The sequence below is a fragment of the Phoca vitulina genome, unplaced genomic scaffold, assembly GCF_004348235.1.
Source record: "Phoca vitulina isolate PV1807 unplaced genomic scaffold, GSC_HSeal_1.0 scaffold10, whole genome shotgun sequence".
NCBI lineage: Eukaryota > Metazoa > Chordata > Mammalia > Carnivora > Phocidae > Phoca > Phoca vitulina.
The window spans coordinates 41,845,942-41,866,707 of record NW_022589713.1 but is presented as its reverse complement, the minus strand read 5'-3'; the positions used below and the strand labels follow the sequence as shown (position 1 = coordinate 41,866,707).

Genomic DNA, 20,766 nt, shown 5'->3' with positions numbered 1-20,766 from the left:
GGTGGCTGTCCGAGGAAGGCAGCGTCCCCACCCCCAATACAGATCTGAACACCAAGGCGCAGAGAGGTGAAGCCACCTTCTCTAGATCACACATAGGTACGCACAGAGCCAGAGTTAAGCCCGGCACTGTGTGACTCCAATGCCAGGGCCTGTGACCACCTGGCATTATTCTGTTACTGCTTAATTCAGGTACAGACAGCAGGCATTGACCAAGCACCTGCTGTGTATCAGGCTGGTAGTGGGATTGGAGGGGGAGGTGGCTGAGACATTGCCCCCAGACCACAGGTGCGGTCCTGGCAGAGAAGTACCCTCATACTGGCAAGCATATGGCAAGCAGAATGTCACACACACACACACACACACACACACACACACACACACACACACAGAGTCAGTGAGTTTCTGCTCTTGCCTGGCCCTAGGTTCAGGCTGGTGGGTCAAGTATGGTCCTTGCCCTGGGAGTTCCTGACCTAGGAGGAGAGCAGACAAATAATCAGGCAGAGATACATGCTGCGATGCAGGTGGCAGAGGGAGAAGGGTGGGGGAAGGGGGAAGATGGTTTGGAAAGTCTAGGAGATGAGAATCGTGCTGACACTCTGGGGAGGCAGACACAGCTCTGCTTGGTGGGAGTTATGGCCAGAGGAGATGTGGGGGAGGATGGTAGTAAGATCATGCTGGAGAGGTGTCTGAGATCGATGCAGCTGGCTGGAGTTGGGAAAAGCTGCCTAGCAAAGGCCTGAAGGTCCGGACTGGAGCTGTTCATCTCCTTGGCCCAGCTGCCTGGGAACTGGTCCAGAGAGGTGTGGTTGGGGACGCGTGTTTTCCGAAGTTAGTAGATTGTCTTTGGGTGGGGGGGAGTTGCTCCTTAATGAGGGGCGGTCGTTTGGGCTTGACTCGTTTCCAGGGAGGGAAATAGGCTGGGGCAGGCGCAAAGGGATGCTTTGTTCCGGAATAAAGCGGGATGTGTGCAGGGCCGATCCAGAGAGGGCGAAATACTCATACTCTCTCTGCACTTCTCTGAGGAAGCAGGATCCAGGAGCTGCTGCTCTCCTCCTGGGTGAGGTTGGACACCCCTCGGCAAGTGGGTCTGGCTCTGGGAGGTTATGGCCATGGCTGGAGTGGGGTGGGCCCTACCCACGGGCTGCAGGGAGAGACTGGGTCCGGTGGCTTAGAGAGTGGCCACAGGTGTGGGGAGAGAGAAGTGTGAACCGGTCAGGGTGGAGCATTCTCTTTAGGGCAACTCTTAGAGCAGTTGCCTCAGCAGCCGGGGAGTGAGGCTGTCTGCTGACCGCATCCCCCTTGACTCCCGCTCTGAGAATCTGCTCTGTGGATTCTGAAAGTCCCTGAGAGTTGGTATCAGACAACTGACCTCAGGCATTCCCTTTCCTCCCTGGGCCTCGGGTTCCCCAGCGGAGACAGATGAGATGGTCTTTAAACCAACCCCCCAGCTCTCTGGTCTTCTTTTGCACACATCCACATGCTCTCCTTGTGCCCCCTGGTCCTCTCTTGTTACCCCCTGCCCAGGTCCTCAGCTCCCTCCTTCTGCCCCAGACAGTCTCAGGATTTTCTCTTATCTATCCCGGGCTAAGCCAAGTGTTATTTGGGGGCCTGGAAGGGAACCGATAGTTATGGCACTCATTTAATTACTAGAAAAACTCCAGGAAGGAGACATTTTATAGGTAAGGCTCAGAGAGGTTAGGCAATTTGCCCAGGGTGACTCAGCCATTAAGAAGTGGACTAATCTATTCTGTCTATTCTTCCATGCTGCACCATGCTGAGTGTCCCACCCTCCCTGAGGGTAGTGGAGGTGATGACTGTATTTCATTTTGAGCCAAGCATAATGCTGAAATATAAATGCAAGGAGCTCTCGTGGTAAGAGTTCAGGCAACAATGAGAGAGACAAAGGAGATAAAAGCAAAAACAATTCAGGAAAGACATGGCAATCATACCTGCTTCTGCAGCAGCTCCTTCAAGAGTTGGGCTCTAAAACCACTTCGTTTTTATTAACTGAAATAAGCTTTGGGAGGAGGGGTTGCCTTGTGATTTTATCAATGTCGCAAACATCCCCAGTCCCTGATAAGAGCCAGGAAACATTAAGTAATGTGGGGTCCCAGGGAGCATGGGGAGCAGGCGGGCCTCACATCTCCCAGGGAGCAGGAGGAAACTTCAAAGGCCCTCATGCCCTGCAGGGGACTGGACAAACCACTCTTCCAGCCAGGCTCTGTGATTCCACAAATCCAGGGGGGTTTAGTGCAGTGGACGGAGCTCTGGACATGAAAACAGACAAGATACACCAAAACATTCCCAAAGATTATTCCTGGAGGCAATTAGCCTCTTTTCTATTTTTTTCCCCTTATATTTCCGCATTTTACATTGCGCAATATTATTTTTGTAATCAGGAAAAATATATGTTAAAAAAAATAAAGAGAAAAGGAGAGTGTGCCACGGTCCAGGGCTCTGCAGTTCGAGGCTCTAAGGTCAGCTCTGCCTGATTTGTGGTGTGGCTCTGGGCTTCCTGAGAAACCATGGAGGTAACACCTGCTGCCTCTAACAAGGGACCCAGGAGGACTTGCAAGGACCAGGCTATAAGAGTCTGGGGAAGCGTGGAGCCCTGTGTAAATGTCAGGACCCGTTACTATTGTTTTCATTGTGTTTTATACATCACAATGAGTCCAAATGCAAGGCTTCTCATAGTGGACCATGAAGAGGGTAGCTGTCCATCCCGTGAGTCTGAGGTCAGGGCTCCCAGCAGTGGAGCTCCCCGCATATGGTCCAGGGCTCTGGCTCTGGATCCGCTGCAGGGACTCTGTTTCTGACCCTGTAGCACACTTGCTGAGTGGCCTTGGGCAGATTAGTCCCCCTCTCTGAGCCTCAGTTCCTCATTTGTAAAGTGGGAGTGGTAATAGTGCTTGTCTCACAAGGTTGTTGTGAGCAGTGAGTACATGAATACACAGAAAGCTTGGCAGAGGGGACTACAACTGGCTTGTTATTTTCTCTGAGAGGCAGTATGACTCAGTGTTTAAGAGCATGGACTCTGGGAGGGGCGCCTGGGGGGTGCATTCGGTTAAGCGTCCGACTCTTGGTTTCGGCTCAGGTCATAATTTCAGGGTTGTGAGATTGAGCCAGGCCCCATGGTGGGTTCCACGCTCAGCGTGGAGTCTGCTTGAGATTCTCTCCCTCTCCCTCTCCTTCTGCCCCTCTCCCTATGCTCGCTCTCTCTCTCTCAAAATAAATACATAGATAAAATCTTTAAAAAAAATCTGGGTTTCAATTCCTGGATCTACTAGTCACTTGCTGTGTGATCTTGGGCCAGTTCCCTAACCTCTCTGTGCTTCAGTGTCATCAGCTATAAAATGGGGCTGATAATAGTATTTAACTTCTATAACTTCTGTAAGGTAAATGTGAGGATTGAGTAAGTCAATACATGTAAAACTCCTTGCCCCAGCACCCAGCACACCGTCAGGGCTCTATGATGTTAGCTGTTAAAATGATTGCCTGCGATTTACTCCTCACAAAATTCTTTGCTGTGAGTGCTATTTATTTTATGGGCGAGAAGACAGCAAGTCAAGAGCTCCAGGACGGAAGCCTTGACTTTGTGTTAGGGCTGGCAGGGCCCGAAGTTCAAGCCCAAGGGCATCCCAAACCAAGCAGTGAAGCAGAGACCCGGCTCTGCCCCGAGTAGGTTGTTCATGAGTTCTCTCCCAGTGTGCTATTCCTGAGGCACCAAACTTCTTCCTTCGGGGCCTCCTTGTGTGGCTCGCCTTTCCTTTCCCTGTTGTTCATTCACGTACCATCAGCCCCCCAGCCTCTTCCATTCAGGCACCCCAAGCAACAACTGCAGCCTGGTCTCCTGTCACTTCATCTCTAGTCCCCATCCTTCACCCTTGTCTTTTAATGAGCTAGCTCAGACTCAGCCTGCGTTCAAATCCCAGCTCTGTGACTTACTAGCTGTGTGGCCTCGGGCAAGTTCCTTAGGCTCTCTGTGACGAATTTTCCTCCTATATAAAATGGAGATGATAATAGCACCTGCATCAGGGTGGTATTGCCAGGATGAAATGAATGGATGCATGCCGAGTTCTGAGAACAGAGCCTGGCCCAACCTAAGTGCTACGGAAGTGGTGGGTGTTTGTCACCGTTGTTGCTGTAATTGTCATATACGCAGTAGAGTTGAACATCTGGTGTTTTCTCAAACCCCCGGGGCGGTGGGGAAATAGAGTGATCCCCAGCTGTTACCAGTTCACCCAAAGGCAAGTATTCTTCTACCTATGTCCCAAGGCCGGAGCACTTTCCACAGCCAGACACTGCAGTCAGAGAGGGCGTCACTTCAGAGCTCCTTGCTTCAATTTTTCCAGCCACAGCGAGGCCAGAAACGCAGAATGGTAAAACCAGATTTATAGGCGGAGGGGGCCCATCCCAAGCTGAGCCAGGGTGGAGTCCAGGCCTTGGGACTCCATCTCCACCCCAGTCCTCGCAGAGCCTCCTGGGGAGGGGAGCCTCCTGAGGGAGGAAGCTGGGGGTGGCCAGAGGGCACATCCTGTGACATTGGTCCAGGGAGGCTGTGCCAACTGGAGACAGCACTTGAACATGGCTCCAGGAGAGCAGTGGGCTGGACGTGCTCCACGGCTCGGGGCTCCCAAGGCCACTGCGGCACGCTGGCCTGGGCTGGGGAGAGGCCCCACACAAGGAGGGTCTTGGCTCTGCTGTGTCCAGGGCACAAGTGGGGGGCTGGCAGAAAACCAGGCAAGGGAAAAATGAGGCGTGAGAAGAAGGGATGAAAAGAGGTGACAGTGCTGATTAAGTCCATGGTCACTTGTTGAATTCCTCTCAGATGCCAGCCCTGCGCTAGTGAGTTCCAACCTCTGCCTCGCAGAGGGGGCGAGCCACTCTCAAAAGGGGACTCCGCCCAAGGAGCCAGGCTCCATGACTGAGGAGTGACCTTCTGCAAGTGCTGGGGGTTGGGGCAGGAGTTACACCAGCCTAGCGGCCTGGGCAGCCTTCTGGGAAGGGAGAATTTGGGTTGCATTTTAAAGGGTATGATTTCCAAATTGTAAGGAGGCCAGCATAATTTTTGTTCACTAGAAGTGATCTCAGATGTTATTCTTGGTTTTACATTTTGAAAGCTGGTGTGGCTTTTTGGGGTAACCTTTGAGCTTGTTTATTTGTTCACTAGTCACAGCTGCACTGTAGACAGCACACTCAGTATGGCCAGGCCACAGGGAACCTGCACGGGCCCCTGTCCCCAAGGTCTCTTGGCTGGGGAGGAGGGCAGCTCCGGCACCGATGTGGCAGGTCGAGGAGGAAAGGTGATGGAGACACAGACAAGGACAGAGGGAAATGGGCAGGGGTAGGTCAGGCTTCATGGGGTCTTGATCAGGGGTATGCCAGTAAAGGTTTAATAACCAGCTCTCAGGGATGGGGGTGGGGATGGGGAGCACATGCAAGAAGGAGAGGAAGCTCCAATTTGTAGCATTTGCCATGGTGTAAATATCCCCACCATGACCAGTTTCAAGCTACCAACTTAACATCCCCAAATGCAGAACTGGTTAATATCATGAGCGTTTGTTGGATGCCTCCCAGATGTTGCATAACTGGCTCTCACAAGCCTGTGGGAGCTGCTTCAGCATATTAATGACTTTGGATATTTTCTCCACTGGTTACTAAGGTCAGAAGTCCCGCTACCAGAGGCTCGTTCTTCAACTTCAGGTTTGGCCATACTGAAAAGTGGAGCTAGAGGGAAAGGGTCACCAGTGCTACCTTATATCGTTGGGGCCATCCAATTCTGGGTCCCTCATTTGCTGACCTGAAGCTGGGGGCAATGGGACTCCACTGATTCCAAGCCTCAGTTTCCTCATCTAGAAAATGGGAATCATAATAGTATTGCTTCCCAGAACTATGGTGAGGATTAAAGGAGAAAATTACACCTGTGTGGTCAGCTCATGGAAGGAGCTCAACTAACATGGCTGCCTTCCTGCCTAGATGGATGTAGTGATATCCTCTCCCTTGTTGCCTCGACTGTGACTTCTCTGAGAGGCCTAGGGAGGGGAGCCCTAGATCCTCAGGCGGGGGCATTACTCTTCATCCAGAGATTCTTGCTGAGTCAAAGCTGGAGCCAGCCCAGGCCAGCAGCTTCAGGAAGTCACAAAGAGGATGATGTTACTGCTCCAGAGACAAGCTGTAGTTTGCCTTTGTGCCCTTGGCTTCATTGTCGGGGAAGCTCTGCTCACCTCACCCTTGTTTTCCCTCCTCTTTAAATCCTCCCTCTCCGTATAGTTCCCTAGATTCCCCCAAAGGTTCCACTGCAGAACTTCATACTGCTAATTCGTACTAGCATGTAAATAGCTGATACTCTCATTTATTCCTCTCAAGGTATTGCTGGATAAACCAAATGAATTCAGGCATAAGGAAAAGTGAACACAAAAAAGAAAAACCCGAGTGAGTCCAGAGGGACAGGTAGGTGTGAGTTGACAGGGACCTGAAGGGCAGTCAGGAGCATGGGGTTCATGGTCTCAGAGTTCAAAGCGACCTGGAAAGATTCCCAGAGTGAACGGTCAGGAGGCCAGAGGGCCCAAGAGGGAAGGGAACAGTGTTCCAGGTGGAAGGAGCCTTGTAAAGGTGACCTGGGCCAGCCTGGACCCTAACCTCTGGCTTTGATCAAAACGATCATCAGACTTGGTTGTTTGTTAAAGCAGGGACTTTGAGAACCCAGGTCAGAATCAATGTCAGTAATGCTGGACCAGAAGAGCCAGTGTTTAATTAGTGATAACTTCTGATTAATAATCCCTAATCAGGTCCAAGTGCAGAAGAGCACTCCCTCCTCCCAACCCCAGTAGCTCATGGACTCCAACACCAGCCAGGCCCCTTACTGTTGCCCAGGAAAGGGAGGGGCTCAGGGAAAGGAGACCCCAGATGCACAGGACCAGGAAAGGAAGGCACAAGGCAAAGTTCCTGAGGCCAGTCCAGAGCCCAACCCTAGATAAAGCCACCCAGGCTGAGCTCCTAGGTAGGGCTAGAGCATGTGTGTGATTTTCCCCAACATTTGGCAGATGCCATTTAATAGGAGTCCAAGGGTGGTACAGAGGTTCAATGAGTAGGAAGACTCTGGGGTTTCCCTGGGAGATGTTCTGTCTCAGCAGCATTGTATATTTCCATCAGCTGTGAGGTCCCAGTGTCATGGATATAGGATGGGTCCACTGAGGGCCTGAGTCAACATTTCTTTCAGAGTTCTACCTGGGAAAAAAAAGAGACAAAACTTCTACCAGGAAGGATTGGGGCAAATGTTTGCAATGTAAAAGCTAAATCCTTACCATATAAAACCACTTATAAAATGAGAATTCCATCCATTAAAACAATGAACTATTCACAGAAGAAATACAAATAGGCATTGAACATACTAAAAAGTTCAATCTCTCTTGAATCAAAGAATAAAAAATAAAACACAGAGGTGCAAAGTGGGCTTGATTTGTATTTCTTGGTTTATGAACCATGATCACCAGCCTATAGGCCCCACTCCGGAGGCGGTGCATGAGTGCTTCCTTGAGTGACGCATTCTTTTTTATCTCCTACTCTCTCCTCCAAAACCCTCTTCTTCATTGGTGAACAATCTAATGTGTTGAACATGAAGTCTCTCTCCTGGAACACAAAACAAGATTAAGCATAATCCTTGGTTCATGACAGATTCTTATCACTGGTGCATGTGAGGCTCTCTCTTAAAAATCATTTTTATTTTATTTTTTAAGATTTTATTTATTTATTTGAGAGAGAGAGAGAGAGAACATGAGCAGAGGGAGGGGCAGAGGGAGAGGGAAAAGCAGGCTCCCTGCTGAGCAAGGAGCCCAATGTGGGACTCGATCCCAGGACCCTGGGATCATGACCTGAGCCGAAGGCAGACACTTAACTGACTGAGCCACCCAGGTGCCCTTAAAAAGCATTTTTAAAAATACAATTAAAACCTGGGAAACCACTGCCCCAGAGGGAACTAACTGGACCACAGACAGTGACCTGCCCTCATCCCATGCCTCTGGCTTCTGCCCAGGCAGCCACCATCTCGAATGCTGTGCCTATCATCCTGCTTTCCCTTTCATCTCTTTGAACTCCTTCAAAGTATTTTTGTTTCATTTGTTTTAATTCTATTAAACAAGTATCATGTATATATTTTTATGGGACTTAAAAATGTTGGACATATTCAAATGGCAGTAAGGAGGTAGAGATTCGCAGGTGGTGGGGGGGGTGAGGAAGGAATCCGGAATGTCTCCCACATTTCAGTCCTAGGTGACTGAGTAGTTGGTGGTGCCATTCAGTTAGAGAGATGCAGGAGAGAAGACACTGGTGGGAAGATGATGGACTCAGTTCTCAACAAAGCAATAATTTAAGCTAACATTCAATGAGTGCCTACTATGTTCTGGGCACTCTTTTCGTAGAGTGTGAAGTGCTCTACGTGAATGATCACATTTAAGCTTCACAAGAACCCCACGAAGTAGGTACTATTACTAGTAGTATCATTTTAAAGATGGAAAAACTGAGGGATGGAAAGGTTTAGTAGGTTCTGAGTCTCTCAGCATGATGGATCACACCTTTCTGCTACAAACCTAGATATACTGGATAAAATATTTTTATTTTTAAAATATTTTTAAAATATTAAATATTTATAAATAAGAATATTGATGTAAAACTAAATATTTATAAATAAAATATTTTTAAAATAACAAAAATAAGGGAAATCCGTAGGTGATAGAAGTCAAGAAAATTGAAAGCCAGAGTGGACACACTAGACATTTATGGATAAAAGAAGTCCCACTGAAGAGAAGTGCTTGTTAAAAAAAAAAAAAACATAAGCCACACAAAGAAGAGTAATTGTAAGGCACACATGAGGAAGAGTATGGAGACCCAATACACAGGTGAATGGGTACCCCTAAATAATAAAGAAAAATCTGAAAGACATTATCAATTCTTTCAAACGATGAAGGAGAAAATAAAGAAGAGAAGCCATAATGAAAGAAGGGAGTACTATGAAAACACCTGAGGTTAAGCCACCCACCTAAGGTAACAGCTATTAAGTGGTAGGCTCGGGCTCCCCACACTTGTGCTCTTCCTCGTAGCCTACAGGTACTGATGTTGATGTGAAGAGTCTGTGGGGCCTCCCAGAGCAGTAGCAAAAGTGGGTTTGGAGAATGGTAGAGAATGTCTGGTTTCACCTTATTTCTCTCCCATTGTACTCTGGTCTACAGAGCTCCAGAACTGGACGTGTCCTCCCAACATGGCCTCCACCGCCTCCCCTCTGCTGCCCACCACCGAGGTCGCCAGTTCTGAGAACAGCAGCTCTTTCTATGACTATGAGTACTACCTGGACCAGGTGACCTTCATGCTCTGCAGGAAGGACGAGGTGCTGGCCTTTGGCAGGATCTTCCTGCCAATCTTCTACAGCCTGATCTTTGTGCTGGGTTTGGGCGGGAACCTCCTTCTTCTAGTGGTCTTGCTTCGGTATATACCTCGCAGGCGGATGACTGAGGTCTATCTGCTGAACCTGGCCATCTCCAACCTCCTGTTTGTGGTGACACTGCCTTTCTGGGGCATTTCTGTGACCTGGCATTGGGTCTTTGGGAGTTTCTTGTGCAAGATGGTGAGCACCCTCTATACCATCAACTTCTACAGTGGCATCTTCTTCATTAGCTGCATGAGCCTGGACAAGTACCTGGAGATCGTCCATGCTCAGCCCCATCACAGGCTGAGAACCCGGGCGAAAAGCCTGCTCCTGGCTGCCATGGTATGGGCTGTGGCCCTGGCTGTCTCCATCCCTGACATGGTCTTTGTGCAGACACATGAAAACCCCACAGGTGTGTGGAACTGCTATGCAGATTTTGGGGGTCATGCGACCATCTGGAAGCTCTTCCTCCGTTTCCAGCAGAACCTCCTGGGGTTTCTCCTTCCACTCCTTGTCATGGTCTTTTTCTACTCCCGCATTGGCTGTGTGCTGGTCAGGCTGAGGCCCCCGGGCCAGGGCCGGGCTCTAAGGATAGTCATAGCCCTGGTGGTAGCTTTCTTTGTGCTGTGGTTCCCGTACAACCTCACCTTGTTTCTGCACTCACTGCTGGACCTGCAAGTCTTTGGGGAATGCAAGGTTACCAAGCACCTGGACTACGCACTGCAGGTGACAGAGAGCATCGCCTTCCTTCACTGCTGCTTCACCCCCATTCTCTATGCTTTCTCCAGCCGCCACTTCCGCCAGTACCTGAAGGCTTTCCTCGTCACTGTGCTCAGGCGGCCCCAGGCGCCTGGCCCTGCACAGGCCCCTCTGTCCAGCAGCTCTGAGAGTAGCAGGCTCACTGCCCAAGAAGAAATGACTGGCATGCATGACCTCAGGGAGAGGCAGGCTGAGCGCTCCCCCAACAAGGGTGATATGGGGGAAAATCAAGCCTGAGTGGCCATACCACAGTCTGGTGAGAGTGGATGGGACCTAGCTCAGTTGGGCGTCCACCCAAACTCCTCTCTCCAAAGGCTTCAGGGACCATGTTGCCACGTGCCGTGGTTGGTTCTCAGTGCTCCACCATCAGCGGCATCTGCCTACTCTTGCCTCCTTCCTCCACTTTCTTTCCTGCCTTCCAGGAAACCATACTCTCTTGCATGAATTGCTAGAGTAGTTTCCCAACTGACCTCTGTGCTTCTTGTCGTCATGCTCTCCTGTCATCTAATCTGTACCCACCAGCCAGAACGATCACCTCACCCTCAGCCATCACTTCCATCTTCCTCAGAGTAGCCCAAGGCTTGCCACCCACCAGTCGGCTCCCTTCCCTGGAGCTCAGCTGGGGAAATATTGCTGCAATATTGTTTAATGTCACAGCTTTGATGGTGGCTCCAAGAGGCTGGTGAGCAGGAGGGGCTGGAAGTGCCCCACATGGGGAACTTCCCCGGAACATGAGAGTTGGCAGGTGGAAGGCGGAGTGAACACATGTTCCCAACAGTCCAGGAGGCTCATCCTCCCTCTGCTTCCCATGCCCCCTCCCTGGAGCCTTCGGGGGTCCCTGGGGCCTGCACAATCAAGTCCAAAGTCTGTCCAGCTTCGAGCCTGGAGCTTTCACAAGGAGAATCCCATACACCAGCTTACCCTTACCCTTCGTTACTTTTCATTTCCTGGACACCAGGCACCCCTTGTTTCTTGCGCATTCCCACCTCCATGTTTTGTGCTTGCCCACTCTCTTGTGTAACAGGGGTCACTTTTCAGCCAGCTGTCCATTCATCTTTGTCCTGTCATGGAATTCTGCTTGCTCTGGGAAACCACTCGTTGTTCACTCTGCCCTGTGCTTTGGGTGGAGTTCATGTAGAGCACAGGACTTGGGCCAGTTACAGCCTCACTTTTTCCTGGCATGGTGATTCATTTAGGATGGGCACAGGACCCAGGTAGAGCTTGTGAAATGCGGCAACTAGAACATGCTAGAACAGAGGCATGAGACTGAAGCCAAGAGGATGTGCGGTGTGGGGGTGCTCCTTTGTCAACTCAAACTTCAGAGGGTGAGGTGATAGCACTGTGAATGAGCAGACCCCGAGGGCAGTGTGGAAGTCCCAGAATCTAGGTGGAAGCTCATTCCAGTCGTGGACTTGACGGTTACACGAACCAATATATTCCTTCACATGGTGATGTTCTGTTACTTGCAATCCAAGGATTCCTGGCTGATATACCCTGCCTGGGTGCTTCCCTCTTCATGTCTCCAATGGTTGGCATCCTCCCTGGCCACTGAAAACCTTTCCCCAGGGAGCTCCTGGCACACAGTGACATCTCTCTTTCCTGAGTTTCTAAAACACTCACTGCTTTTCCCCACCTACCAAAACCACCTGGTATAACCTGCCCACATCCTGCTGTGCTGGTCCTGAAAAACCCAGCACAGAGCCTAGCAGATGGTAATGCACGGAAGGAAACTTATAGGTGGATAGACTGGAGGACAAGAGAACACAGGGCTGGGTATATGCAAGCTCCAGGAGAGCAGGGACTTTGCCATGTATTAAATCGATATCCCCTGTGCTTAAGTCAGTGCTTAGAATATAGCAGAGGCTCATTAAGTATTTTTTTTAATGAATGACTGGATCAATAGAGAATGGAGCAGGTGGTCAATATTCTGCCATTCTTTCTTTGCTTCCCCCGAGTTTCGGATGCTCTAGTCACAGCCCGTGTGTCACAAGCAGGGCTGTCCCTGAATGTTGCCAGAGTTGACTGTGCTGATTTTTCACTCTTTGTTTCCCCTGCCTCCATCTTGTTCAGCTCTTGTGCCTTTAATTCTCTCTCCCAAGGCCCCAGACTCCCACTGTCACGAAGGGCTCTGAGCTCCTGTGGTGCCCTAGGAAATGAAGCTTTGGCTCTGAAGGTGGTGATTTGCTTGAGGATGTGGGGGTGGGGTTCTATTTTAGAGCTCCTGAAATCTGCCCCACTGGGGACCTCAGTCCTGCCCAATGAGCAGCCTGACTATACCAACAGGGTCTAGGGACCCAGAGTCTCTGACTTTGTATCCACGATGCACAGATGGGATGGGACAAGCTATGCCAGCCGAGGGACACCTGGCAGGGCTTGTCCCCAGCACTGGTGCATTTGTGTGTGTGTGTGTGTGTGTGTGTGTGTGTGTGTGTGTTGCCGTGTGGGCTGTGCATAGTACATATGGCTGTGTATGTGGGTCCGACATGAACATGTCACTGTGTCCACATGGGCCTGGGTCTGTGCCCACAGGTTTTCTGTGTGTTCCTGTGTATCTTTCTCTAGCTGTGTGAGTGTGGGTATGTGCTCTCTGCAAACAGCAGGTGTATAAGAAGGGCCCTAAAGCCTGTGCCCAAGGGGGAGGAGAAGGGCTGGCCACAGGTGACCCATTGATCCCTTTCGCTGTCCTCATTGCCACTGACTGCATTGCTGACCATATCGAGGGCTCTGACTAGAGCACAGAAGGCACCAGTCAGGGAGGGAATTGGAGGTGGGCTCTCACAGCCCAGGTCGGGACAGAGCCCCCTCCATCCTGCCCTTATTTCCCAGCCTGGATGTTGGTCCCTCCTGCTGCTCTCCATCTGCCCAAAGGCCTGGCTCCCTGGCTGCACTGCTCAGACCTTTCCAGGAAAGCTCCCAGGATTCTCTTGGTCCTCAGATTCTGAGGCAAGCTGGACTTTTCCCCTGGCTGACCCAGGGAGAAGGACAGGCATGGCTCTACTCTGTGAAGGTTTGAGGGTTTACAGCTGTTACTACCTATGGAAAAAAAGAAAAACAACAAACCGAAACAAAAAAACCAAAAACCTCTTTTCTTTCCCAGGTGCCTGCAATTTCGCCATTGGCATGTCATCCCTGATCTTGCTTTGCTATAAGCTATCGTCAGAGAATACACATAGTGGGCTTTTCTTTGAGGGAAAGGAAATCTGGTGCAGCAGTGAGGATTGGGGGGTCAGGACTGTTGCGTCAGAACAGGTAGTGACTAGATATATTCTTGGGGGTCTCAGTCTTCCTACTGCCTCCAGGCCCCTGGTAGGGAAGGAAGGGTAGCCCCTGTAGACAGTGTGTCCATGCAGAGCACATAGGACTACAGGTGCCATGGACCCCTCCCGTACCCACAGGTAGGCCTTGGCTTCTGTGTGCACACTCTAATCCTGGGTGCTCACTGCTTCCTGGGAGGCCTGTTGTTATCGTGGATATCCATGACTGTGGGATGGTATACTTGTATTCACCTCAACCTGACCCACTGAGGGTTCCCTTGGTCCCAGACATACCCTCAAACATGAAGTTCCTGGGAAATCTACACGAAGTCACTCTCAGTTGAGACCTCTTGGTCTTGACTCAATGGACTTGGGCCCTCAGGTCAGGCCCCTGGTCCAGATTTCTCTGGGTGTGGGGCAAAGGAGGGGATATAGCACCTAGGCCTGGGCAGGGCCCAGGAGTGTGTGAAGGCCCTGCATCTTTGCCCCGATCCTAATACCTGCTCCAGCACAGGGCCTGGCTGTGTGGAGAGCCGGGAGAGGCTCGTTGATAAGCTCCCCATGGTGGCTCCCAGCCTCTCAGTCCCCTTCACCCTCTCCTGTGCTCCCCATGTGACTTTTCCTGTGCTCCTGGCCCCTTGCGGAACAGGATGGGATAAACTGGCTTCTCCAAGCCAGTCAGAGCTCAGACATCATCATTTTGGGGCAGCTAGACCCAGAGAAAGGCAGACTCTGGCCCAGAGTCACGTAGCTGGTGGGCACAGACTCTTGCCTCCAGCCCCAGCCCCTCCCTGAGATACTCTAACAGCCTGTTATCCTGCCAAACCTCTGGACAGAACAGCCAGCCTCAAAAACAAATGGAAGAGGCCAGTCATATATGTGGGATAGATGAGTAAGAGAGAAGCCCACTGGGCATCCTTGCAGGGGTCTATGCTGCCTGGCCCCCCTTCTCCAGCACCCTCTGCCAGCTCCCACGGCCTCTGCCCCTCCTGTCCCGGGCAGCTGGGCTCCGGCAGCAACACACTCTCCCCACCCCCAGCCCTGGTAAGCATGCTTGGCAATGGGATTGTCTCCATCTCACATGCCAGAAAGCTGAGTGAGGCCAGGGTGGGGAAGGAAATGATTTGAGGACATGAAGTAAAACGGCTGAGATGGAGTCAATTTTCTGTCATTTAATCTCCATTTATGGAATTGGGGGTCAGAGATGGAGCAATAAGATACCAAGCCCTATGAGCTCCAGTCGGAGGGAGGGGCCAGGAGGAAGAGAGCAGGACACAGAAAGCAATGACACATAACAGATGTGCTATGATGTGAACAGGGCTAGGGGAACCTCAGGGGATGGAGTGCGTTCTGGGGCAGGGGATGGAAGAGGGGAGATCCAGGAAGGTTTCCAGGAGCAGCCAGCACCAGGGGTGGCCGTTACAGCAAGCCGCTCTACTTTACAGACCATTCCGTTAGACAAAGTTGGCAATGTTGAATTGCACTGGGTTGAAAATTTGGGGACCGACTGTGGCAAAATTTAAATGTTAGGTGTGTGGAGGGATGGGGAGCCAGAAAAATGAGAGAAGGACAATCAGAGGCGAAAGGTTTGGAGAAAGGTCGGGGTGAACAGAGGGCCAGACAGGCCTGGTGGCGGAGAGATGCAGAGTGCTGAGCTCTAGGAATGGCAGTGGGGGTGGGGAAAAGGGGACAGTCTCAGAGACACTGCAGGGGCTTGAACTGACAGAACTAGGGCATGACTGTGGGTGAGAGTGGGGGAGGTGAGGGTGTCTCCTCTGTATCTGTCTTGGGGGGATGGGGTGGGTGGTGGTGTCCTGAGCAGAGACAGGCAGGGAAATCCGGAGAAGGGGGTGATTCAGGGCAGAGGTGGGGGACAGATGCTGAGTTCTACGTGAGCCAAACTGAGTCAGAGGGGCTGTGGGACCCCGGTGGGGAGGATGAGGGTCTGGAAGTAGGAGGGGCTCCAAGCTCAGCAATGGTTGTGGAAACCAGAGGAGGGGATGAGATCACCCTGGGGCGGGGGTGTGGAGGGGGGACAACGGCATGGAGCAGGGACCTTGAATAACTCCTACGTGAAAGGCACCATGTCTCCAGACCTGCTCTATGAATTCGGGAGCCAATAGCCACTTGTGACTGTTGAGTACTTAGAATGCGGCTGGTCTGAAATGAGACACGCTGCAAGGGGAAAAAGTACATGCCAGATTTTGAAGGCAACACAAGAAAAAGAAACGTAAAATTATTTCACTAATATTCTTTTATTGATGACATAATGAAATGCTAATATTTTGGATATATTAGGCTCAGTTAAATATATTATAAACATGAACTTCACCTGTTTCTTTTTGCTTTTTTAAAAATGTGTCAACTAGGAAATGAAAAATTACACACGAGGCTTGCCTTGTATTGCTCTGGACGAACCTGAATTCCACAGGATGTGGAATAGGCGTCGAGGAAAATAATAAAGTGAGGTGGGAGGATGGAGGGTAACATTTGCAAGACACTCCATTACTCACGATAACCAGTTTCTGTACTGCAGGACTTGTCAAGGTACACGTTATTTCCCAAACTAAGTTTGGGAAAAGTCAGAGAGCTAAGGAAGGCGACCAGGACAGAGGTAGGCGATGCCACAGAACCCGAGGGAAAGGTGGGCCTTCAGAGGGGCTGGAGGAGGTGGAGACTCCCAAGGGACGTCTTGAGGCCAGGCTCGCGGCCACCTTGGCAGAGCTCAGTGGGTAGGTCGCAGGCGGTAACGGAAGCGCACCTCGTGGCTGGGCTGGGTGGTGCCAAAGCCCCAGCGGTGGGGGTCCACGGGTGGCACAGATGTGTCAGGGTCCACCAGCTCCAGGTCAAAGTATGTGACCATGAGCAGGACAAAGAGCTTCATCTCACTGATGGCCAAGAACCTCCCAGGGCAGATGGAGACACCTGAGCCCCACGGCATGGTATAGTGGTGGATCTTCTGGCCTGCCTTGCAGAAGTGCACTTTTCGGCTACCATTGGGGTTGAGGAAGCGATCATACTTGAAGGCAGTGGGTTCCGGGTGGATGTCAGGGTCCATGTGCACTGAAAGATAGGGGAAGAGGGCCACGATGTCTCCACTTCGGAGCAGGTACTCCTGTCCATTGGCCATCTTCAGGACATGGTCACTGTGCACCACCCTGAGGAGGGTGGGTGCAGTCCCCAGCCGCAGCGTCTCCTCCATCACACTGTCCAGCACTGGAGTGCGGTGCAGGGCGCTGATGTCAAGGTCAAAGGACTGCCTGGCCTTCAGCCTGGCCTCCCCCAGGACTTGGGTGGCCTCCTCCCTCACAGCCCGCATGGCTTCTGGGTGCTTTAGCAGGAACAAGAGGGCCCAGAAAGAGGTTGGGCCCGTGTTCCCCTGGGAGGCCCAGAGCATCATGAAGTTGAACTTGTCCTGCATGGCTGGGGCTACTCCCTGCTCCCTCAGATACTGAAGCATGTAGGATATCCAGTTGCTGATGCCATTCTTTTCCAAGTTGTGCTGCACAGAGAGTGTCTTGTGGAACAGACTCTGGAGCCGGCCCACTTCTAGCCACTCCCGGGGCCCCAGCAAGGAATAAACAAACCTGGGGAACAAGTTGTCAAACTTGCGGAACTGGACAAATAACTCCTCTGCCTGTTGCAGGTCCTGCTCCTGGTCCTTTGTATGGCCGAATAAGCTCAGGTAGCCTGCCTTGAACAAGACATTGTAGCAGAAGTGGAAGAGGCCATCTTCACGCCAGCAACTAGAACCCAGACTCTGGCCCGTGGGCCCCAGCATAACGAGGGCCAGGTTGTCCAGCATGGTTTTGTTGAGGTCTGCCAGGCCGTCCCCCATGAGGTACTTGGTGCTGGCAGAGTGTATCATCCGGTAGTCTCCTTGCACCGACTGGTATCCAAATACCTTTAGCACCAGTTTTTCTGCATACTCCACGAAGTCTAGTTTTCTCTGTGCATCCCTGAGGATGGGGCCAAAGGAGAGGGGGTCCATGACAAAGGTAAAGTACTTGCCCCCTAGCTGCACTGTGAACACATCTCCATGCTTGGCCCGCATGTGCTTCAGGAATTCAAGCATGTTCTTCCGGAAAGCCATGGCATGGCCCAGCCAGGGTATGGAGCCCTTATCCAGAGGGGGCTCCTGGGGCCTGCGTCGCCGGAGCAGCCCCAGCAGACACAGGCACCCCACGGTGACCACCAGCAGGGCTCCCAGCATCAGACCCCATAGCACCATGGCTATGCTCTTTTTGGGTTGAGCTCTGGACACACTGTTCTCTGGGTGCCAGAGAGCTTTTGAGAGGCTGTGACAAGTTGGGGATGAAAAGGTCTGTCCACCTGGACCTTGCCCTGTAGCTGTAAGTTCTATTAAATAACCCTGGCGAGACAGTATCTGGGGGCAAAGTGTTCTCTTAGATTTAGCGCTTGCTGCAACCTGGTGGGAGGAGGGGGGTGGGACCAGAAGGAAGCCCAGAAAGAAGCCTCTAGCTATGGTCACAGTCCCCTCACCAGCTTAGGATTTGCTCTGATCTTTTCAGACTCAGCTCCAGCATGAGTCTACAAAGCTTTCTTTGATCCCACTCCACCCGTGTGGTTTACTGACCATTCACACCTTTATTTTCTCATACATTCATTTATTCATTAATTTGTTAGCTCATTCAGCAGAAATGCACCAAGCACTTATTAAGTTTCATATCTCTCCCTTCCTCATCTTTAAATGATTCTCAGAGCCTCCCAGATTGGCGACACTTCAAGCAGAGGTTCAGACTCCAGTCCCTGAACCTGGGGCCTCCTGGCCCCATTGGCTTGCACACTTGTCCAGCAAGGGCAGATTGGGAGTCTTACAAATACGAAATGTCAGAGATGATAAGGACTTCAAACCAATTGCTTTATTTCACGATGAGGATGTAGGTTCAGAGTGTAGTGGGGACTTTCTCTCACAGCTGTCCTGGCTTCGGTGAGGTAAGCTGACCATTTACTGGGGACCTTTTGTGAGGTGTCAGGCCAGGTCCCTGCCAGCAGGCCCAAGAAGGAGAAAGCTGTGCCTTTGACTCTAAAGCCATTGTTGCCATAATGTGAGGTTCAGTCTCAATTCAACTAGTTCTGATAACCCCCAGGTTACTCTTTAACTTCCTAAGTGACCCACAAATAGGGACTCTGTTTCCTCAGATTTCCACATGTCCTCTAGAGTGAATTCCCTTTGCCTTGTGCAGCCCCCCTTTGTGGGGAGCTGGAAATGTCCACACTCTGCCTCCAGGAAGTCCTCTCTGATTGCTTAGGGCAACCACAGCACGTCATCAGTATCTCCTCTGCCTTAGAATCTACAGTCAGAACTTGTGGGCCAACTTCCATGAGTTGAACTTTGTTCCCCAGTTTTTAATGGATCGCAGCATCACCTTACATTCATTCTCACCTATACTTATTCATTCCCTCCTTCCTTGGAACAGCCCCATCTATCCATTAACAGATATTTACTGGGCACTTACGGCCAGAACTTCTGCTATAACCAACCTCGAATCAGAGAGCACGGTCCCTTGCCCTCTTGGAGTGTATGGTCTAAGGAAGGGGAAAATATATTAAATCACTGCCTAAACAACTCTCTAATTACAATTGTGTTAAGTGTTGCAAGGGAGAGGAACAGAGCGGGAAGTGGGGTGGGGAGTCAGGAAAGCCACACTGATTAGGTGGTGATGAAGTGGAGGCCTGGAGGAAGACAAAGCCAGGTCGGTGCGTGCTGTGTGGTGGTGGGGCTAGACGTGGAGGTCGGGGAGCATGCGGGACGTGCTGCTCAGTGTAGGTGGCAGGCCGTTCAAGGAACGGGTGCAGATCCACTCAGGCGCCAATGTGGCTGGAGGGCTTGGAGGAGGGGGAAGCGTTTTCAGCACAGCGCAGGCTTGGCCGGCTCAGGGCGAACTGGAGCTCTGCCCTATTGCGCTGCACTGGTCCAGTCCACCTAGAGCCACTGAGCAGGGACTGATGCGGGGGCAGTCCTTACTGGCTCTTACCGGGCGGAGGCTAGCTTGCCCCGGGGAAATCGGCCTATGCGGCTGCCCGGCCACCCCTCCCGAGTGGCCAGCGACCCAGAGCGAACCTCGGGAGCCCTGCGGCACGCCTCAGCCTTCCCAACTAGGGCCGCAGCTCCGTAGGAGGGTGGCACAGAGCTCCAAGCGGGACTGAGAGGCTCGGAAGGACCAACGACACGCAGAGACGGCCTCCGGGCGTGCTAGAGCGGGCGCGGGTTCGAGGGCCGGAAAGGCGATGACGCACTTCCGCCCCTGCAGCCTCCGCCGCGGCGTCTCCAGGCAGGTGCTTCGGGCAGTGCGTTGTGCCGAGGCGCCCTCTGTCCGTCGGTCGGTTAGGCTTCGCACCGAGGCGCTGTGTGTCTGTCCGTTTGTCTGAGGAGCAGTCAGTTTAAGGGCGTGGGGCTGGGGAAGGACGCCCACTTCACTGCCACCGCCGCTGTTTCCAAGGAGCGCGCTGAGCGTAGCCACCGCTCCGGACCGTATTCCTGAGAGTTCTCACCTCATAAGCCTGGCGGGAGCATTGTTTCGGCTGTCCTTAAACATTTTTTTGTGCCCCTTTCCTGCACACCTCATTTGCACATTTCATGGTGAGCGGGGAGGTGGGGAGGGTGGGCCATGGTTTGAGGCCTCTAGACAGGGCTCAAGCGGGTCTCTGGTCCCGTCTGGTGTCTTCTCATTTCACATATGGCCCAGAATTTTGAGCAATTGTGCACCGATAGGAGGGTTCCATTTACCTGGTCCGGTTTCTATATCGGGGTTCTCTAGTCCAGATGTACTGGCTATCCCCTGCATCTTGTTTGCCCTTTGTTCCAATGCTGGATGATAGTGACTGCTCCCTTAGCGCCTGCCGCTTCCTGCCCACGGCCTCACCCCCAGAAGTCAACAACGGTAATGTCGAAATGGAGATGCAGGGGAGAAATTGTTTTACTCTGCCTTTAGATCAAATAATAGTCTCATTTAATTTAGCGCTGGACTTATTTATGCCTTCCTTTCCTTCCTAGCTTTCAAGGTTCCTTATTTTTCCTTTCTTTCCTAGTTTTTAAGGTTCTGCCTCCATGGCAGCTTGGTTCTTGACAGCCTAGCCCCAGGTTAATTATTTTACTCCTCGTCTGCATCACATATACCAGGTGACAGTGAAGTCAGTATAGAACTTAAAGGGCAAACTTGGGTTCTTGTTTCAACTTTGTCACCAACTCATGACATGACCCAGGACATTTCAGTTTACCTCTCTGGGCCCTACTGTTCTGCTGTGTCAAACAGGAAGCTGAACTTGAGGTACTTGCCAGCATTGAGATGCCATTATAAAGGTATTGGGCTG

At 51.6% G+C, this 20,766-nt stretch overlaps 2 protein-coding genes across 5 annotated transcripts; one reads left to right on the top strand and one right to left on the bottom strand.

The window, feature by feature from the left end:
- The first annotated feature begins 716 nt into the window (after nt 1–716).
- ACKR2 (atypical chemokine receptor 2) lies at nt 717–12,103 on the top strand. 4 transcript variants are annotated; one of them, XM_032409222.1, is made up of 3 exons: nt 762–800; nt 6,367–6,450; nt 9,225–12,103. In XM_032409222.1, exon 3 carries the CDS (start codon nt 9,254–9,256, stop codon nt 10,412–10,414), a length of 1,161 nt encoding a protein of 386 aa, XP_032265113.1. In that variant the 5' UTR covers nt 762–800; nt 6,367–6,450; nt 9,225–9,253; the 3' UTR covers nt 10,415–12,103. The 4 variants fall into 4 exon arrangements, with proteins under 4 accessions (XP_032265114.1, XP_032265113.1, XP_032265112.1 ...); XM_032409223.1 differs by lacking the exon at nt 6,367–6,450 and having other exon boundaries at nt 717–828; XM_032409221.1 differs by lacking the exons at nt 762–800; nt 6,367–6,450 and adding an exon at nt 974–1,057.
- Nucleotides 12,104–16,082: 3,979 nt separating this feature from the next.
- Nucleotides 16,083–17,766, bottom strand: LOC116634861 (5-beta-cholestane-3-alpha,7-alpha-diol 12-alpha-hydroxylase). Its single transcript, XM_032408329.1, has one exon. It carries the CDS (start codon nt 17,660–17,662, stop codon nt 16,157–16,159), a length of 1,506 nt encoding a protein of 501 aa, XP_032264220.1. The 5' UTR covers nt 17,663–17,766; the 3' UTR covers nt 16,083–16,156.
- Between the last annotated feature and the right edge of the window lie 3,000 nt (nt 17,767–20,766).